The sequence below is a fragment of the Molossus molossus genome, unplaced genomic scaffold (genome assembly GCF_014108415.1).
Source record: "Molossus molossus isolate mMolMol1 unplaced genomic scaffold, mMolMol1.p scaffold_m16_p_18, whole genome shotgun sequence".
Classification (NCBI taxonomy): domain Eukaryota; kingdom Metazoa; phylum Chordata; class Mammalia; order Chiroptera; family Molossidae; genus Molossus; species Molossus molossus.
Window position 1 is genome coordinate 20574192 of NW_023425353.1, and position 19163 is coordinate 20593354.

A 19163-nucleotide genomic window follows, 5' to 3' on the forward strand; every position below is an offset into this window, starting at 1 on the left:
GCATGCCCACCGAGCTCACCCCTCTAGGACACCACCTCCTGGGCTGGCCCATGGGATTTGTACAACAGCCAAGGGGTCCTGGGTGACTTTCTGGCCCAGTCAGCAGGGCAGGTGTCCTCTGTGAACAATTGGTAGTAAGTGCATGCCCTTCATTGTTTTGTTCACCGAGTGCTTTCTAGCACTTACTCGGGCCAGGCCGTGGGCAGAGTGCTGTGGGTACAGTGGGCACCATGATAGACACAGTGCCTAGTGTGACAGCTGCCACCCAGAGAATGACCAGGTGCTACTAGGAGCCCAGAGGGAGTCATCTTGTTCTACCTGGGGGAGATCAGGGAAGGCTTCCTGGAAGTGGCATGGTTGAAGTTGAGTTTTGAAGAATAAAGAGAAATCAGCCCAGTAAAGGATGACAAGGACACAGGCCAGAGCCAGGACACTGGGCACTGAGTTCAGGGTCAGCGAAGGAGAGCAGTGCCATGGGAGGGGGAGGAAGGGAATGCTGGAGCGGGGGCGCAGCAGGGCCCGGCCAGCACTGGCTGGCACCCCTTGCCATGGAGCGTGACTTCTGTCCTGAAAGCCAGGGAGGTTCAGAGGTGTAGCCAGGGGCTGGCACAGCCAGAGTGACGTGGGACTGGGGAGAGACGGAGTCTGCCTGGAGCTGGCCTGCACCGAAGGCCTGACTGCTGAGGGAGGGGAAGGGGCAGGTTTGGGGTGGGGCCTCCTCCGCCTTTCTGCCAAGCCGCTGGGCAAGGCTGCTAGCTGAGCGGCAGAACAAAGGCAGGAGGACCAGAAGCCATGTAATGATGCTTCTTCTCACCCTCCATGTGGCGGGGTCTTTCTCCCCATTTCACAGATGTGAAAACTGACCTCAGGATGACATGGCTCCTCAGCCAACCTGGGACAGAACGGGTGGCAGGGCTTGCCTGTGTTAGGTTGTCCCTTCCCAGGCCTCGGCCCTTTTGCCAGCCCAGCCTGGACATCTGCCACATTTCCTCTGGAGCTGTCTCGTGGCCCTCTCCCTAGAGGAGCAACAGCTCCAGTCCACAAGTGGCCTCTCCTGGGGAGGGGTGGGCTCCTCTGATGATCAATGTTTCCTCCTGGACTGCCCCTCAGTACCCTCTCCGGGATCCCAGGCTGGTGTCCCTAGGACATCCAGAGGGGCCCCTGAAGTGGGAGGTGGGAAAACCTCATGACCCATGTCCAGATCCCATCCCAGCCCCCACTGCATTCACGATGCCTCCCAGTCGGACTCCAGCCTCCTTGCTGTGCCATTGAGCCAAGCTGCCCATTGTTTCCTTCGATGAGACGCCCTCTACCCAGCGTGCCCCTAGCCCCTCAGGAGAGAGAGCAGCAGAGGCAAAGGATCTGGGGGCAGGAGGGACTGTTTGCAGAACTGGAAGCAGTCGATGTGTCTGGAGCCCAGAAAGTAAAGGGACGCGCCTGGTATAGGAGTTGATAGAGCTGAGAAGTCATAGGAAGGACTTCTGTCTGTCCCAAGAGCAGTGGGTGGGCGATGTCATTGGCAGGGCTTAAGGCAGGGAGCAGTGGTTGGTTCTGCTCTGTAGAAAGCTCTCACTGGAAGCAGGGAGACCCAGGGAGGGACTGTTGCAATTGTCCCAGTGGGAGAGGCTCTCAGAGACCCTAGTCCATGAACCAGTCGGAACCCTCACCCCACCCAGGACTTGTGAGGGTGTAGCAGGTGATTACCTGGGGTGTGATTGGAGGATCCCAGGGATTCCCATCCCAGCTGAAGGCAAACTTGAGGCACTCGTGCAAACACTAAGCTGTATGCCCCCAGATCCTAGCCCAGAATGTTGGGTTTATCTGATGAAGGGATGGGTGGTTGGTAGCTGGACGGATAGTGGGCGGGTGGGTGTATGGACCTGCAGGCTGTGCCTGCCCTGGGACACTCTCTGCTTCTGAGTCATAGAAGGATCCAGGCCTGAAGGTCCTGAAAGGAGCTCCTGAGCCAGGACCCCCGACTTTTCTTAGGACCCTTCTGGACTCTGAAATGCACTCAGCCCTCCCCAACTTCTCAGAGACTCTGCTCCAGGGTCAATTCTTGATTTGTTTCCTTCTCCAACCATCATACATTTGACTCCCCACAGTGCTACCCCAACCAGCCCTGTCTTTCAGCCACATTGCTGGGGAGGCCCAGGAATTGCCTTCCTAGCAGCCAGTCCCTCCTTTGAGCTGCCTCAGGTCCTGGCTGGTGCTCCCCAGAGCAGGGCTCGGAGCCATGCAGAGGCTGGCAGCGGTCTGGTTCCACCGTGGCCTTTATTGTCACCGCCCTCCCTTGGGCCTGTCTGCGGGCCCCTGTTCCAGATGCCAGGCAAGGAGGGCCATCTCAGAACAGGCTGGAGACAATGTAGTCCCTGTGGACCCCATCAATCAGTCCTTGGCCATTGTTGTGGACAAACCAGCAGGTCACCTTCATGCCATTATTGATATCCTTCCTGTAGTCTTTCTGGGAGCCCCTGGAGAAGGGAGAGAGATGCTGTGATACAAAGGGTAGGCAAGATGGCTGCTTCGCTCATGGACCCAAGGTTGGAAAAGGGTGTGATGTTGCCAATTCTAGGAGCCCAGAATGCTTTGTCAAGGACGAGGTTGTATAATGACTCCTTCTAGGGGGCTAAGTTTGACCTCCTGATTCAGAGGGGCCTAGAGGGGGCTAAGACCCAGAGGGAAATGAGGGTACCCCACCAGAGACAAGAGCCTGCTGGGCTCGTGTGTGGGCGGAAAGGGCTCTTTCCTCCTGGCTTGTTACTGGACAGGGTGAAGGTGTCAGATGAGTCCCCTCACCTGGTGACTGTCAGCCGATGGTTCTTCACCACCATTGTGGCATGTGGCTTTGTGGGGTCAGAGCCTGGGCGGATGTCAGACACTTTAAAATCAAAGGGGTGGAAGAATTGTCCTGGGGATAAAACATTCACACTGTCAGCCTCTGCCGTCACCGCAGGTAGCACGGCCACTGCCGTGGGGTTAAGGGAAAGGCTGAAAGGGGAGTTGTGTGCTGGGTCTGGCGGCCAGGACGGCCTTTCCCATGGCTTTTCGCTCTGCCCTGGAAACAGCCTGAAGCTTGAACAGTCCATACCCAGCAGCCCATGTGTCTGTGCTGACATCCGGTGACTGTCCACCACATAGAAGCCCAGGAAGTCAAGGTGGACAGGATGCTTCTTCCACACCTGGTGCAGAACCACCACAAAGGTAACCCCATCGCCAAAGGAGACCACCATGTTCTTCTTCCTGTTGATCATCACCGATAGCCTAGGAGAGAGGAGGAGGGCAGCAAGGGGCACAGTGGCCATGACACCAGGCATCTGAATCAAGGACATCGTGGCAGGGCCCTCCCTGTGCATGGCGCTCGAAAGCACAGACTCCAGAAACTGTCTCAGGGGTGTTGAAGAAAAGACACCTCATGCATGCCAGCTCTGCCCTCCACTGAGTGCATCCTTCCTCTGCCAGCAGGAAAGGGGCTGTCCTGGGAATCTGGAGGCCTGGCATCAAGTCCCAGCTCAGCCACTGGCTTCCTGTGTGACCTTGGGCAGGTTCTGCCCCCTCTCTGAGCCTCAGTAGGAGTAATACTCTTGCCCTGCTCACCAGTCTCTGGGTAATTGAAAGACATGGGAGAGGCTGAGGAGTTTGGCAACTAAGAAGTTCAGCCAGGGAAGATGCACATAGTTTATTGTTATTACCAGAGCGCACGTCCACCTAATGCTTTCGTCCATCAGCCCTTCCCTCAAGGTCAGCCCTGTGAACTGTCCAGCTACCAATTCTGGCTCTGACAGGGGTCCTAGGGGTTGGCTGGGGTCTACCATGACCACTCTCCCCTGGGGCAGGGGCTGAACTCTGAGGCCACCAGTCTCCCCGCTGACCCCTTATGGATCTTCTGTCCTGGGATTTCTGCACATCCTTCCGGCCTCCTTAGATCATCGGACAACAGTGCCCCTCAGAGGCCCAGTAGAGGGGCCTTACCCATCCTGTGTGACCGTGACTGTGTCCATCCAGCTGAAAGTGCTCTGTGCAGCCCCATTCCACAGGGTGATGCTCTCTGGAGTCACTTCCATCCGGAAGTCCATCTGAGCGTTGGCAATGCCCAGTTTGCCAAAGTAAGTCTTTCTGGTCTCAGGGTTAGAGTTGCCTTTCTTGTCACCAATGATCTGCCCATTAACTGTGAAGCCTGCAGAGGCATGGGCAGTAAGAGACCAGTGAGATCTGGTCAGCTGGCCGTTAAGGGTGAGTATTCCCCTCAGCCAGGCTTGATGAAAGGCAGGGGTCCCAAGGAGAGATCAGAACTTCAGAGCCAACCCAATCTGTTCCTAGACCCTCTTGGGTCATGCTGGTGGCGGAGGGACGACATTGTAGATCTGCCCCTTGCCTGGGCCAGGGAGTATGTTCAGAGAAAAACTACTCCCCAGATATAAGCTGGGTCCTGCCCTCGGGGCCAGGCCACCCTTAACTCTAATCATCTCCCCAGCATACTGGCCCCTGGGGGCCTTGGCTAGCCTATGGTCCTGGACAGCCCCCTCCCGCATGTGATCTGCATACAAAGATGGGTGCATTATGGGAAGAGTGAGGACCTGGTCCACGTGCCTACCCTGGGGATCTCCAGGCCTTCCCAGGAAGAGCCCCCGCCCCACCCCGGCCTGCAGCCACACCTGTGACGGGGTCCTGAATGAGGCGCAGCACGGTGCCTGGCTCTTCGTCAATGTTGAAGCAGATGGCATCGTCTTTCTCTGGGACTTGGATGATGAAGTGGGGGTCCCCATCCACTGAGGGCACATCAGAGAAGTGTCTGGATCCTGGGGCCTCTCATTGTTCCAGTGGCCTCCCCTCACCCTTTGGCCCCTGTGGGATGGACACCTAGACTGGCAGGAGGTGCTGGGCCCTGGGCCTTCCCCAGGAGGAGCTGGGGCACTCACCATAGTAGGAGGGTGCAGCAGGAGGGTGGTAGCTGCCCGCTGTGGACACAAAGGGAGAGAGGGCTCAAATAAACAAGCAGGCCTGGAAACCCACCCGAGTTTGATTCATGCCCCTCCCCTTCCTGCGTCCTAATGCCCTCAACACCCACCCACCCACCCCCACCTCCTCAGGATCCAACCATCTGCCTGTCCCAGGGAGCCGATTGAGGAAGATTCCAGTGGGGATGCCCAGGGCTAGGCTCCTGCCGAAGGGGGGGCTGCAGCGGGGTGTATACTCACTCAGGTAAGCCATGGAGGGGATCACTGAGAAGAAGCAGGGCAGAAAAAACGGGCAGTCGTGAGCAGGGTCCAGGGTTTCCTCTCCCCAACCCCCATGCCTCCTCCTGTCTTGGGGCCAGCAGTGCCCACTGAAACCCCAGCACTGAAGTTAGAGGGCAGGGATGTGACCCTTAGGCATAGGCTGTAGAAATGGGGGCACGCCCAGGGAACTTCTAGAACTAGTGGTAATGTGGCTGTAATTTTAAGGCCAGGGGCATGGCACTTTGATAGGACTAAAATGCAAGCCCGTCTATGGTCCGCTTCTCTGTCCTGAGTAATGCAAACAGCAGATACTGTCCTCTGCCCTTGAGCTCCCGCGCCAACCCCCCGTTGGGGGTGGGATGAGGCTCACAGCTGTCTGTTGTCCTTGGTAGTAACACACACACACATACACACTCTTACTGTGCATATACACACTAGTGACTATACATTTGGCAGGGCTGTTCTGAGAGGACAGTGGTGGCCAGTCCCAATGTGCTGGCAGATAGAACAACATGTAGTGGTGCAGGCAAGGCAGACAGGAAGGGCAGGGGGTGCTCAGCCTGGTGGTGCTGGGCTTGTGGGGGATGAGGCTAATTTTATGATGCGAAGGTGCAGGGTGCTGTGAATTCCAGCTCAGGCACTGCAACCAGGCTGCCTGGGCCAAAGCCCTGGCTCAGCCACCTGGTGACGGAGTCCTTGAGCAGACAGACTTAACCTCTGTGCCTCAGTTTCCTCATAGTAAAATGGGAACCGTAAGAGGACTCCCTCTGAGGGTTGCTGTGGGTTGAATCAAGTGTGAGTGTCTGATGTGGGACACTGCTCATTTTGCAGGTCACATAATAGTCTCATACTGATTGTCCCTCCTTGGGCAGAGGAAGCCACCCCCCAATCAACTGGCTCAGAGAGGGGCAGAGCCCGGCTCAAGGTTGCTCATGAGTTGCGGCAGAGCTGGACCTGAGCCCAGGTGTCCTGAGGGCTCCTTCCTAGGCTGGGCATCGCCAGCATGCTTGGAAAGGCCTCCTTGGGACACCACCCAGCTGCTCGCTGAAGCTCACCTGTATCCATAGACCCTGTGAGAGAAGACGAGGAGGAATGTGTTAGAAGCCACAGACTCCTGGGGTCCAGGCCAACGTGACCAACTTGCTGCCTGTCCAACCAGCCCCCGGCTGTGGGCCAGCAGGCAGCTGTTTCCACTGGGTGTCCCCTGGAACCAGGGGCTCCTGGCCTGGTCCGGACCAGCTCTTTGCCTCCCATGCCTCCCAAAGCCAACACCCCTACGCCCTGCGCCCAGTTGTGTGGGGATACTCAGGACTCCCCTCTTGCAGTAGGGGAGCAGGCCTGGTCCCAGCCTCAGCTCGCAGGGCCTTTTCCTCTCACAATCCCCAGGCACATGCTCCAGGCCTAACCTTAAGGCTGGGAGTGCTTCTTCTTGTCTAACTGAGCCCTTCCATGTTGCAGCCTAAGTCCCTTTCCCGGAAATGACCCCGGGCAGGGTACGCACCCCTTTCAGCGGCTCCTATTCACCTCATACCCCATTGTCCTTGCTGACGGCTTCGCTCCCTCCACAGCCCCCTCCCCAGCCCTCGGCCACTTTTCCTTCAGCGCCTGCTGGACCAGCTCCTCTGCAGGGGGCCTGGTCTCCCTGGCCCACTCCTCTTCAGGGCACCCAAGTCCCCGCCTTCACTCTCCGTGCCCACCTTCCCCAGGCTTGTCGGCAATGTCCATCTGGTTCTCAAAATCCTCAGGCTTGGTCACCACCATGGAGGTCAGAGGAGTCACAAAGTGGTACTTGAGAGACAGGTCCAGAGCCTGGGCTGTGAGGTTCTCCTTCTCGTCTCCACGGGCGTTCTTGCTGCAGGGAGGGGTGTGGCGAGAGGTTCGACCTAGAGTTCAGCTCCCTGCCGGCCTTCCCCTGTTCTGACTCCCAGCACCAGGCCGGGAGCCCCAGAGGCAGCCCGGGACCCCCTTTTACCACTAGCGCTCAGAAAAAAATTGGTTCGCCAGCTCCCTGGGACAGACAGGCTGTGCTTCCTCCCTAAGGGGGCCTCAGTTTCCCCACCTATAAAATACAAGGGGCTTGAAATGGCCACAGTAACAGCCTCTCATGATGAGTGCTCAGCAGGTGCCAGACCCTGCCCCAGGGGCTTTACAGGCTGGTCCCACTTCAAAGAAGGCTGGCAAGGCCCTCTCAGACAGGCCGGGCCCTGCCCTCTGGGGACTGTGCCCGATCCCATTCTCAGCCTCTCCATCACTGCCCCCAGATGTCAGGCTGGGCTCTGCCCTGGGCACCATTTCAAGGGCTGAGCGGAAAAGAGGACAAGGCAGCTGGGAATGTGCATGGGGTGCACTTCCCGGGGTGGGGCCCAGTCTTCCTCCTGGGCACCCCCAGAGCGGAGCCAGCCCAGGGGCAGGCCCAGGGGCCCAGGGAGGGGCCTAGATATGTAAGGGATGGGCCAGGGTCACCGTTTGTCCAGCAGCTGCTCAATGGTAAGGTAGGCCCAGAGCCGCTCGATGTAGTTCCCAAAAATGTAGTCCTGCTCCTGCAGGGCCTTCTCCATCTCCTTCATGTCCACCTCCTCTGTGAAGGTCAGGTCATTGATAGCCTAGGGCAGGGGTGGGAGACAGTGAGAGGCTTAAGGAATGGAGGCCTGGAGCCACGTGGGCCTGGTGCAGGGGCTGCCACCGCTGGGCCGTCAGCGGGGAGGCCCAGGCTCCGTGGGTGCTTGATGCCCCATCCCCAGCCCCTATCTAGGCCTCAGCCCAGCTCACCCCGTGGCCCTTCACATCCGCCTTAAAGTTGTTCATGTCCTCGTCCACCAGGCGCCCAGCCACCACGATCTCAGAGCCGTCATAGAAGTGCTGGTAAGTGTTCTTGGTGAGGTCCAGGATAGCGTTCTGAGGGTACTCCACCTCCACATCCGTCAGCAGCGGGTAAGCCACCTCCTCGTAGAAGCCCTGCAGTCCAGAGAGCAGACCTGGTCACCTCAGGCCACCAGGGCATGGAGAGGACAGTGTGGGAGGGCTCTCGCCGACACCTCCAAAGTCTGTGGAGTCCCACAGGCGGGGGCAGGCCTGGCCTGGCCTCCACTTCTACGTGGCCCTGATTGTGCCCCTCAGTGTGCGGGAGCCCCTCCTGCCCCCAGCAGAGACTGGAAATCATACAAAAGGTGAGGACGGAGTTCTTGCACATAGAAAGCACTCAAGAAATGTTTGTTGGAATGAAACTAAGAAGGAGAGAAGGACAGGAGGAGAGGCTGACGAGAGAAAGTGATATGGGGTGGGAGCAGGTGCAGGTGAAGGCATGGGGGTCTGCTGCCGTGTGGAGATGAGGTCACCTGTACCAGGAAGGATGGGGGTGTCAGATTTGGCAAATGAAGGTACAGGGCATGCAGTCAAATCTAAATGTCATGTAAAAAAGAAGTTGATTTTTTGTTATAAGTATGTCTGTTATAGGATGAATTGTGTACCCCCAAAATACATAGGTTAGAGTCCTTATCCCCAGTACCTCAAGATGTGACCTTATGTGGTGATACAGTCTTTACAGAGATGACCAAGTTAAAATGAGCTCTTTGGGGTGGACCTCAATCCAATATGACTGATGTCCTTAGGAAAAGGGGAAATTTGGACCCAGAGACAGATCCACAGGGAAGACGATGTGAAGAGACAGGGAGAAGATGGCCATCTACAAGCTAAGGAGAGACCTGGGAGACCCTCGCTGCAGAGCCCTCACACAAACCACCCCTAACACCTCGATCTTAGACTCTGGCCTCCAGAGCTGAGAGAGAGTGACCTTCTGGGGTTTGAGCCACTCTGTGTGTGGCACTTTGTTATGGCAGCCCCAGGAAACTAATACAGTGTCCTATGCGGTCTTTAGGGCAGACTTACACTAAAAAATCACTAATTATTTATTTATTAATTTTTTAATTAATTAATTTTTGTTACAGATGTTTCTCCTTTTTCCCCCACTGATTCCCCCCTCCCCCTCCCTCCCTGCCCTGTCCCCAGTTTGTTGTCCATGTCCACTGTTCATGCACACATGCATATAAGTTCTGTGGTTTATCTCTCCCCCACCACCCCCTCTTTAGGGGATTGTCAGTCTGTACCCCACTTCCACGTCTCTGGGACTACCCCATTCCTCAGACTGTTATGTTCATTATATTCCACAAATAAGTGAGATCATATGAAACTTGTCTTTCTCTGTTTGGCTTGTTTCACTTAGGATGATACTTTCCAGGTCCCTCCATGTCGTCTCAAAGGATAAGAGATCTTTGTTTCTTACAGCTGCGTAGTACTCCATTGTGTATATGTACCACTGCTTTTTTATCCATTCGTCTACTGATGGACACTTGGGCTGTTTCCAGATCTTAGCTATTGTAAATAGTGCTGCTACAAACATGGGGGTACATATATTCTTTCTGAAAAATCACTAATTTTTTAAATCAGAAATTCATATTTAACTGAAGTCCTATATTTGATCTGGCAATCCTATGGAGGGAGTAGTTCTGTTCCGTGTAGCCCAATGGCAAAACCAAAACCATTACTGATCAGTAAGAGGTAAACAAAGGTGAATTTCAACTTAGGAGGAAGTTCTTTCTAATGATTAAAAGTATCTATCACATGGCGGGACAGCTTCCCGAGGAAGGAGTGCGCTCTTCATTCCTGGAGGGGTGCAAGACAAGGCATACCTGCAACTGCAAGTTGGCATCGGAATCCTCATAAATGCGCCGGGCAAAGCCGTTGTTCTCCAGGGCCATGCTTTCCAGGAAGTTATGGTTCAGATACTTGCCAAAGCCCAGGTTATATAAGGGGAACTTGCCGTTAATGGCATTCCGCACATTCTCCTGAATTTTTGAGGGATTGCTTTCACCTGCAGCATAAAAGGGTGGTCACACTCTAGCCACGGCCCCGACAACTGTCTGGACCAGCTCTGTCTGAAGAGATATGACCCCTGTGTGTGCAGAGCTGGTAGCATCATGGCCATGAGCCCTTATTAGGGCCGAGGGTGGGGAGCCCTGGCCTCTGGGGGAACCTGGGGAGAGCTGCCCAAGGTCTCGCAGCAACCAGGCACTGTGGTTCTGGTTCGGAGCCACGGCCTCCCGCCTCACCGGTGTTGGCGTCCCCGTCGGTCAGCATGATGACAATGGAGGTGCTCCTCTCCGGGACTGTGTTCTCCTCCCGGGCCTTGTTCAGCATGCTGATGCCTCTCAGCAGCCCGTCGTTGATGTTGGTCACTGGCACACAGAGAGCATCATAGGAAGGGGTCCATGGGGCCAGGGTGAAGGGGTTTGGGACATTAGGCCCTGCTCATGTGTCCAAGGACCCTGTCTGCCAGTATGTGTTGGTACTCAGTAAATACGGACTAGTGTATGAAGAATGAATGATTTGCTCTTTCAAATGGGAATAAAACCAGCCTCTAAGGGCTGCTATAGGGGTAGAAGCACGTGGTGATTATAAAAACAATTTAGAAAACAGTCAGATGGACCCCCAGCCTCTCACTGGGAGGAGAGGGGAGCAATAAAGACATCACTTGTGATTTTCCATAAGAAACAGCAAGTGATAAAGGTTCTCTGGCTGTATCTTGCTGGGATTTGTGGAGCACCAGGATCAAGGGTTAGGAACAGACAGAATGGGTTCTCTTAGATCGCAGAGAAGACAATTTGAGATCAAGCCTGAGAACCCCCATCCCACTCCCACCTCTACCCTCAGGGAGGGTCTGCCAGGGCTGGGCCAGCAAAGTCTGTGCCCCAAGAAGGAAAACAGGCCGCTCAGGCAGAGAGACAAGTGGTAGGAGCGTCGCACCCCCCTCTGTCCTTACTTCCGGCAGCTTCAATGCCCCTCACAAACGTCCTGGCCTCCTCGATGTTCTCAGGAGTGGCTTGGACCAAATTATCTTTCCAAGTGGTCACACCTCCACTGAACAGGATGAAATTCAGGTAGTCGGTCTCCTTTATATCCTCCAGTATTTTGAGGAGGGCATCCTTCGTCTGGGAAAGAGAAGGAGGAGCAGACGAGAAGCTGGGAGAGCGAGCTGCAGGCAGGCGGCTGTTGGCGAGGCTCTGGCTGGCTGCAGCAGAGGGGGCAGGCACCTGGTGCCTTTTTATCCTGTCCTCTTTCCTCCTCTTTCACTGGAAATATCTGCTTTGTCCACTGAAAAAAAATCTCGCCCCAGCCAGGTGGCTCAGTTGGTTGGAGGATGGGCCCATACACCAAAAAAGTTGTGGGTTCAATTCCCAGTCAGAGCACGTACTTGGTTGTGTGTCTGATCCCTGGGAGGCTACCAATCGAGGTTTCTCTCTCTGCCCCTTCCTCTCACTCTAAAAATCTATAAACATATCCTCGGTGAGGATTTATTTTTTATTTTTTTATCCTCACCCAAGGACACTTTTGCATTTATCTTCAGAAAGAGCGGGAGTGAGAGAAGGAAGAAGAAAAGGAAACATTGACGTGAGAGAGACCCATCGAGTGATTGTCACTCACACGACCCCAACCGGAGCCGGGGACAAACCACAACCGAGGTACGTGCCCTTAGCGGGAACCAAACCCAGGACTCTCCGGTCCACAGGCCAATGCTCTAACCGCTGAGCCAAACCGGCCAGGGTTCAGTGAGGATTTAAAAAAAAACCTTCCCCCTACCTCTCACCTCCACTTGCAGAGAGAAGATTACCTGCTGCAGTTTCCGGCCACTCATGGAGCCACTGACGTCAATCACGAAGACCACGTTCTTAGGCACCATGGGCAGGCCTTCAGGTGCAAAGAAGTGCACAAAGTAGCCATTGACTACCTGAAAGGGGGGAGAGACTGTAGGCTCATGTCCCTTTAGCAACCACACATTGGCTACTCTTGTAAATAGAAGCAGATATTTAGCGGGCCAAGAAGATGTTCGTTCCCACTCTCCTGAGTGTGCCACACAGGCTCTGGGCTGCTTGCCACCCCCATGCCCTGCAGGAAGTTCAGCTTTGGACTGAGGATGCGAAGTGATGGCCCCAGATGCAGCTGCAACCCCTCCCCCACCAGCCCTCACCCCACCACCAGCCAGGTGAAGCCAGTAGGGAGGTACCTGCACGTTAGCTGGAGACACTCTGTTCACATCGTAGGTGATGATGAAATCTCCGTCAAGGAGGGAGTCTGTACAGACTGGGCATGAACGCTGTTGATCCAAGTTGGGCTTGAAGGACACATGACCCTGAGGGAGGGAGATGGAGTGCCTTGCTCAGCTTGGCCAGGGCCTGCTCATGGCAGACCTTAGCCCAGGGGCACCTTGGGGGGCAAGGCACAGCCCTCACAGGGAGAAGCCCGGAGGTGGGCACCTGGACAGTCCTGCCACCATCCTGCCACTGGCCTTTCTAAGCACCTCTCTCCTCCTGGAGATCGGGGCACCTTGGGGGGCGGCGGCCTTGTCTGATTCAGCCCTTGTCTTCCCTTGTTCAGCTGAGTTCCTTAGCTCAGCCTACTTGGCGTTCAGCACTGAGAAGCCATTTAGGGAGGGGAGCTTTGTACCATGAAAAGGAACTTCATGTTGGGTGGTATGTGTCGGTGCCAAGAGGAGAGGGTGGGGGAAGGAAGCAGAGCAGGGAAGTGGGGGAGAGCCTGGGCAGGGACACTGCCCTGCCGAAGCCAGCAGCCCTCGGAGTGTGTGTTTCCTAGGCCGCCCCAGAAGTCCTGAATGACAGGTTACTATACACGTAGACATCTACGAACCCGCCCTGGAATAGCTAGGGGCCTTGGGGATCAGAGTCAACCACCAGCACCAACACTAACGTTCTTTTTCATCTTCCACCCCTCATTGTGGAGTCAGTAAATCTAAATGACTCCCTCTGGCCTCAGTTTCCTTATCTGTAAAATGGGCAGTAAGCTGCCCTGCCTACCTCCCAAGGTAGAACGAGACAGGGCTTTATAAATGGTTATCCCCACCACCAGTTCCAGCCCAAGCAACTGGTCAAGCACTTTGAGGTAATCAAGCACCCCTACAGGCCCTGCTGAAACTGGGGAGGGGAGGTCAGGATAGGGGTTGGGGAAGGGCTGCTGGGGCATATCAGATCCTCTGGAAGGTCATTATCAACAAGCACCCCCCTGCCTCCAGCATCCTCACTCCTGGCCCAGGTGGCCAGGGAGACAGTGACGGCTGCAGACAGACACACACTCACTAGCATCAGCCAAACCCTAAGGCTCAGACTGGTCTGTGGTCCTGCCCCTGCCCCCAGGCCTGAGAGGCATCTGTACCACCTTTTTCCCTGAGAAGGACTTGGTGAGGGCACTGCCCAGGACATCATTGGTGATGAACGAGGCCTCAGCATTCAGCATGCTAATGCCCTGGGGCTCGAAGATGTCTGCCTCTATCTGAAAAGTCGAAAGGTAAGAAGATGTTACTCAGTGACCATGCAGAGGCCAACCTCCAGGACAGAGCCAGGGGAAAGGAGATGCAGGGTCAGTGATGGTGCAGGGACCAGTTTCTAGGACAGCTCTGTGACAGCCACGCCTGGTGTCTCCCACCAAGAAAATGACCCAAAGGGCCCATCAATGGTACTCTGACCCCAAAGCTCTCCCAGTGCCTGCCAAATGGTATCCGATTTCCACCACTAAATCATTTTCCTCGGGTGTCAGATCTAATGTAGGTAAAGTACCCACATAACCAGTTACTAGCTATGCAGAGACACTTTGTGATGTTGCCCCCAAGGGCCCAGCACCCAAGGATCTGAGTAGGTTCAGCCCAGCCTCCTACCCTTGGCCCAGTTGCTGTGGCCAGAACCATTGTAATTCCCCGAAGCTTCTTCAGCCAAGTGGAGAGGACTGGACTTCTGTGTTCTTGACCTTGCTCCAAGCTTTGTCTCAGGGGCCCTTCCCCAACCCGCATCCTGTCCCCCACAGTTTCAGCAGGGCCTTCAGGGGTGCTTGCTTACCTCAAAGTCCTTGACCAGTTGTTTGGGCTGCACCTTAAGATACATCTCATACTTGCCCTTGTGCCTCTTCAGCAGCTCCTCGTAGGTTAGCTCAAACGTCACTTTGCTGCCTGCAGCCACATTGACTGACACCGTGAATTTCTCCAGCTTCCGCCCAGAGGCCCTGAATGTGGATGCAAGACAATGGCTTCCCCCAGACACTACCACCCACCCTTCTGAGCCTGGGGTTCAAGTCCCAGCCTCTTGGGGAAGACACCTACCCACTCCAAGCCTTGGTTGCCTCAACTTCAAAATGGGATAATGTTATGAGAATTGTGGACACATTTTGCAACAATAATAATACCTACTGCTTTTGTTGTTTACATCCCTTGCAGACCAGACATTTTCCCCAAGGCGTGGGGGTCCATACTTACTTGACCAAACCAGCTGTCTTGCCCTGGGACACAGCCTTTTCATACTGCTTCTTAGCGACTTCCTTCTCCTTGACATTCCCAGGGTAGGTAACACCATCAATGGTCCTGCAGGGAAAGAATTGGGGGCTCATGCTGGGCCAGACTCCCCTCCAGAGCCCAAAGCCAGCAGCCATGGGGACACCCACAGGGTGAAGTTAGTGATGAAAGCTGTCTTGGGTAGCTCCACGTCGAAGGAAACTTCCTTGGAAGCATTTGCCTGGTTGACGGCCTTCGTGGTGACGACATTGTGAGCGAAGCGGGAGGTCACCTTGCAGCTGATCTTGGTACTGTAGACCTCAATGTCATGAACCTTCTGTGGGAGGGGGGATGGTGATCAGTGGTGACCTGCCAACCTGGGCCACCGGGAAACCAGGTCTTCAACCTGGCCAGTCCTCTTCCAAGCTCCCTTTACAGATTCCAAAGGCCCTGCCTGGTAAGTTAACCCTTGACTGTCCCAGTTACCCATGTTAGAAGCCTGGGTGGCCTCCTCCATCCCCATGTTCACTTGGCCACCATGGCTCTGATGATGGGCGTCTGGGCAGTCCTGATGCCTTCCGGCATGCGCTGGCCTTTCTGAGCACTTCTGTCCCCTTAAAGATCAGGGACTTCGTAGATGGAGGGCAGAGGCTTTGTCTGATTGAGCTTTTGTTTCGCCCTATTCACTGGGCCCCACAAGTTCCTTTGCTCAGCCTACCTTGTTGCTCAGCAGCAAGAAGTCACTTAGGGAGGGGAGTTTTGCACCACAAAAAGAAACTTCACACTGTGCCAAGAAGAGAGGGGAGGTGGGAGGGAGCAAAGCGGGGAAGGAGGAGGGGCCCTGCTCTGTCTCTTTAACCCTGTACACCAGTGGCTCTCAACCTTCCTAATGCCTGACCCTTTAATACAGTTCCTCATGTTGTATGTGGGCGTATCTGCATGTGGGCGGACCCGCCTGGAGACAGACGGAGGAGCGGTGTCTCGGTTCTTAAGACCATCAGAAATATGTTTTCCGAAGGTCTTAGGTGACCCCTGTGAAAGGGTCATTCCACCCCCAAAGGGGTCGCGACCCACAGGTTGAGAACCGCTGTATGTTTCCATGCAGCTTGTAGCCAGTGAAATCTTGTTAAAAACCCCCACAAATCTGACCCTGTTCCCCTCCCACTTAAAACCCTCCCACGTTCCCCATTGCCCTCAGGACAGTGTTCCCCATCGTTCTGAGGTCCTCTGGGTAGGTCCTGCCTCTTCCACTCAAGGTGCTCCAGCCAAGCTAGGTCTCTGCACCTCTGACCCCGTGGGGTCAGAGACTTGTCCTAGCTCTTCCTGTTTACCTTTTACACTTCCATTTAGATCAGTCTGGCGGGTGTGGCTCAGTGGTTGAGTGTCGACCCAAGCACCAAGAGGTTGCGGGTTCGATTCCCGTTCAGGGCACATGCCCAGGTTGTGGGCCCGATCCCCAGTGGGGGGCATGCAAGAGGCGGCCAATCAATGTTCTCTCTCATCTATGGTTCTATCTCTATTTCTCCCTCTCCCTTCCTCTCTCTTTAAAATCAATAAAGGAAAAAAAAAATTAGAAAGATCACACTCGCCCCTCCGATGTTCCTTTGGTAATTGTGTGATTCTGTCTCCCAAACAGGCGCTTGTCTCCTATTTCCAGAGCCGAGAGGAGTGTGTGAGGTGTGTCTTCGTGCCTCCAATATCCTCTTTGGGTGGGGGAGGTGTGGACTGAGGGAGGCTGGAGGGAGGCGTCTGGGCTAAACATGGGTGTAAAGATGCTCCGTGAGGGTGTGACCGGGCCCTTCATTGTGTGTCCCCAGCCCAGTCTTGTAAGGGCTTGGAAAGTGTTTATGGTGGAATGGCCGTCCTGGGCTGCATCCAGTGAGGGCCAAAGGGGCATGGTTCTGTGGCACTCCTTCCTGGGGGTCTTGAGTCACAGGGGGCCTGCCAGGGCAGGGGGTTGTGAGCTGTTTGTCAGCTGTGTGGGACCTGCTGTTAGGGTCTAGCCTCTTCAACTGTTGGGCAACCAGCTCCATTCTGCCCTACCTCACCCCGCCCCGTCCCTGATGCAAATCCTCACCTCTTCCAGGAAGCTCTGTTTCCGAAAAAGCGAAGACAAACACAGGGGTCGGGCCAAGGCCACTGTGATTGGGGGCGGTCCCTTGGCTGAGGTCAGAATTGAGTGGTGACCCCCCCACACACCCAGCTTGAAGGGCCTCTGGACATAGGACCCACCTGGAGCCACATGTCAGAGTAGGAGGGGCTCTAACTAGATGGGGAAACTGAGCTCGGGAGAGGGTAGGTCTCCAGGCTACTTAGGGGAGCGAGGCAGGGAGAACCAAACCTGGGGCTCTTCCCCTGCTCCGCATACCCCGACTCCCCCTGCCTTCCCTGCACCCTCGGTCCGTGAGGCCTCCGCTCCCAGCACCCTGCCACCACTGCACACCACAGGTCTCAGCTCAGCCCTTCCTCGAGGCCTCTGCCCTCTCCTCAGAGGCGGACCTTTATAGCTCCTCAGTGAGGTAAGCAGTTCGTGGTGCATCACCCATTTGACAGATTGGGAAACAGGCCCAGGGAGATTAAGAGCCTTTTTCCCAGAATTCCAGATTTAAACAGCAAGTTTGGAGCCCAGTTCACCCAACACCTAGCCCTGTCCCCTGCAGGTCACTGCCCAGCCTTCTACCTCCTCACCCAGAGGTGACCACCCAGGCTGGTACCTTTGCCCATGTGATGGACCCAGGTGGTAAGGAGGGTACAGATTTACCTCAAGCTGCTGTGAGAGGCCGGAGAGCAGGGCCAAGATGAGGCAGGACCAGTGAGCAGACGCCATTGCTGAGCACACGGGCCTGGCCTGCAGTCTTTATAAGAGCCAGCTGACCAGGAGGGTCAGTGACCTACAGCACAGGGCGGGGGGAGCAGGAGGCGGAGCTCTCCAGGAAGTTGGGGTGTGGGTGGAGTGACCGCCTGGAGCCCCGTGGGTATTGTCAACAGCGTTGGGACTTTACTCCCAGTGGCTGGGGGACATGGAGGCCCTGGGGCAAGCAGAAGCTGTGTGTTGAGCCCTAGGACTTCCTGGGCGGGTAAATGGTGACAAGGTGTGGAGTCTTATTTATTGATTGATTGATTGATTGATTGATTGTTAATCCTCACTGGAGGATATTTTTTCATTCATTTTTAGATAGGTGGAAGGGAGGGAGAGAGAGAGAGAGAAAAACATCATGTAAGAGAGACACATTGATTGATTGCCTCCTGCATGATCCTGACAGGGGCTGGGAACAAACCTGCAACCCAGATATGTGTCCTTGACTGGGGATCAAACCTGTGCCCTTTTGGTCAGGGGGCTGACACTCTAACAGCTGAGCCAAACCAGCCAGGGCTGGAGTCACATTTAAAACAAACAGCGTCTCTCAGCATCGCTGCCTCTTACCGACACGGCCTCTGGATTGCAGCCCCCCCTTCTCCAGGCGGCCAGGGCACAGAACCAGATCCACCACCCCAAGGGTCCGCTCTCCACGGCCGAAGCCCTCGCTCATTATCCTTCTATGGTTCTCATGGCCCCAGAGAAAGGACGAACTCCAAGTCCTGTGGTCCAGCTCTCTCTGTGACCTGGCTCTAACTTGCTTCTCTGAACTTTCTCTCCGCCCACTGGCATGCCCTCCCTTGTCTGCACATTGCATCTCTCTTCTCTGCCGGTGCCAGTGCCCTCTTCCAGAGCCATCCTCTTCCATCTGCTGGCTGACCACGGCAGCCTTGCTCCAGCGTCACCCTGTGTTGAGGTGCGCATGTTTAGGACGGACTACCGCCTCTAGACTCTGGGCTCCTGGAGGGCCAGGCCATGTCATATTCACCCCTTAGTTCCCAGGGCCTGGCCAGTGACTCGACTGCCCTCAACCTCTTCTCTCTCTCTCTCTCTCTCTTTTTTTTTTTTTTGTTGTTGTTGTTGATCCTCACCCAAGGATATTTTTCCATTTATTTTTAGAGAGAGTGGAAGGAAGGGAAGGATGGGGAGAGAAAGCCACTGAGGGCTCCGTGCTCCCTGGGCCGGGGGCAGCTGTGGGACTCAGCATTTATGTCATTGATCTGGGCCCGCATGGGCCTCATTTGGAGTGGGGACTGAACAGAAGCCAGCAGGAAAAGAAAAAAAGCACAAACACTTTGGGAAGGAGTGAGTGGAGGCTCATCAGTTTTCACCTGAAGGGCTAGCAGCTCCGCGAAATGTAGCTTCACCTCCCTGCACCCTTTGGTATTGCACTTTAACTGGGCCCAAGGCAAAGCCACGGAAAGGAAGGAACCTTGGTGGAATATTCCAGGGGTCAGTATGGGGAGTCAGAGGGCTGCTGTTCCTGGCCCTTGAAATCACAGCTTCTGAGCAGTGGCTGTCTCTGCCTTTGGGAAATACTATCTCACTGTCAGAGGCTGTAAACCCCTCACTGGGAAATCGAGCTGAGGGTGGGGGCCGGAACTGCCTCCTGAGGCCCTGACCCCAGGGGGTGCAGCCTCAGGTACTGGTAGCACTTCTTCAGGACCATATATAGTTCACATTTCTTTCATACATTCATTTTTGTATTCCTCACCCGAGGATACTTTTCTATTTATTATCAGATAGAGTGGGAGGGAGGGAG

General features: G+C 55.2%; 1 protein-coding gene across 1 annotated transcript; it reads right to left on the reverse strand.

Annotated features, from left to right (window-relative positions):
• Positions 1 to 2272: 2272 nt before the first annotated feature.
• On the reverse strand, positions 2273 to 17371 carry ITIH3 (inter-alpha-trypsin inhibitor heavy chain 3). Its single transcript, XM_036266754.1, has 21 exons — positions 17306 to 17371; positions 14715 to 14881; positions 14530 to 14634; positions 14117 to 14279; positions 13443 to 13556; positions 12277 to 12402; positions 11884 to 12000; positions 11035 to 11203; positions 10325 to 10450; positions 9905 to 10086; positions 7989 to 8174; positions 7683 to 7822; positions 6917 to 7071; positions 6275 to 6289; positions 5199 to 5222; positions 4920 to 4958; positions 4656 to 4769; positions 3973 to 4177; positions 3092 to 3264; positions 2800 to 2911; positions 2273 to 2474 (listed from the first exon to the last, which is right to left on the reverse strand). Exons 1-21 carry the CDS (start codon positions 17369 to 17371, stop codon positions 2345 to 2347), a joined length of 2628 nt encoding a protein of 875 aa, XP_036122647.1. The 3' UTR covers positions 2273 to 2344.
• Positions 17372 to 19163: the final 1792 nt, after the last annotated feature.

Bases quoted from the DNA above. Each gene is read 5' to 3' on its own strand.
- ITIH3 (XM_036266754.1), bottom strand. From the start codon at position 17,371: ATGGCGTCTGCTCACTGGTCCTGCCTCATCTTGGCCCTGCTCTCCGGC. The intron at 14,635-14,714 runs GTGGGTGTCCCC...CTTTCCCTGCAG, and splicing joins TTCATCACTAACTTCACCCT to GACCATTGATGGTGTTACCT. The intron at 4,178-4,655 runs GTGTGGCTGCAG...ATGCCTCTGCAG, and splicing joins CATTCAGGACCCCGTCACAG to GCTTCACAGTTAATGGGCAG.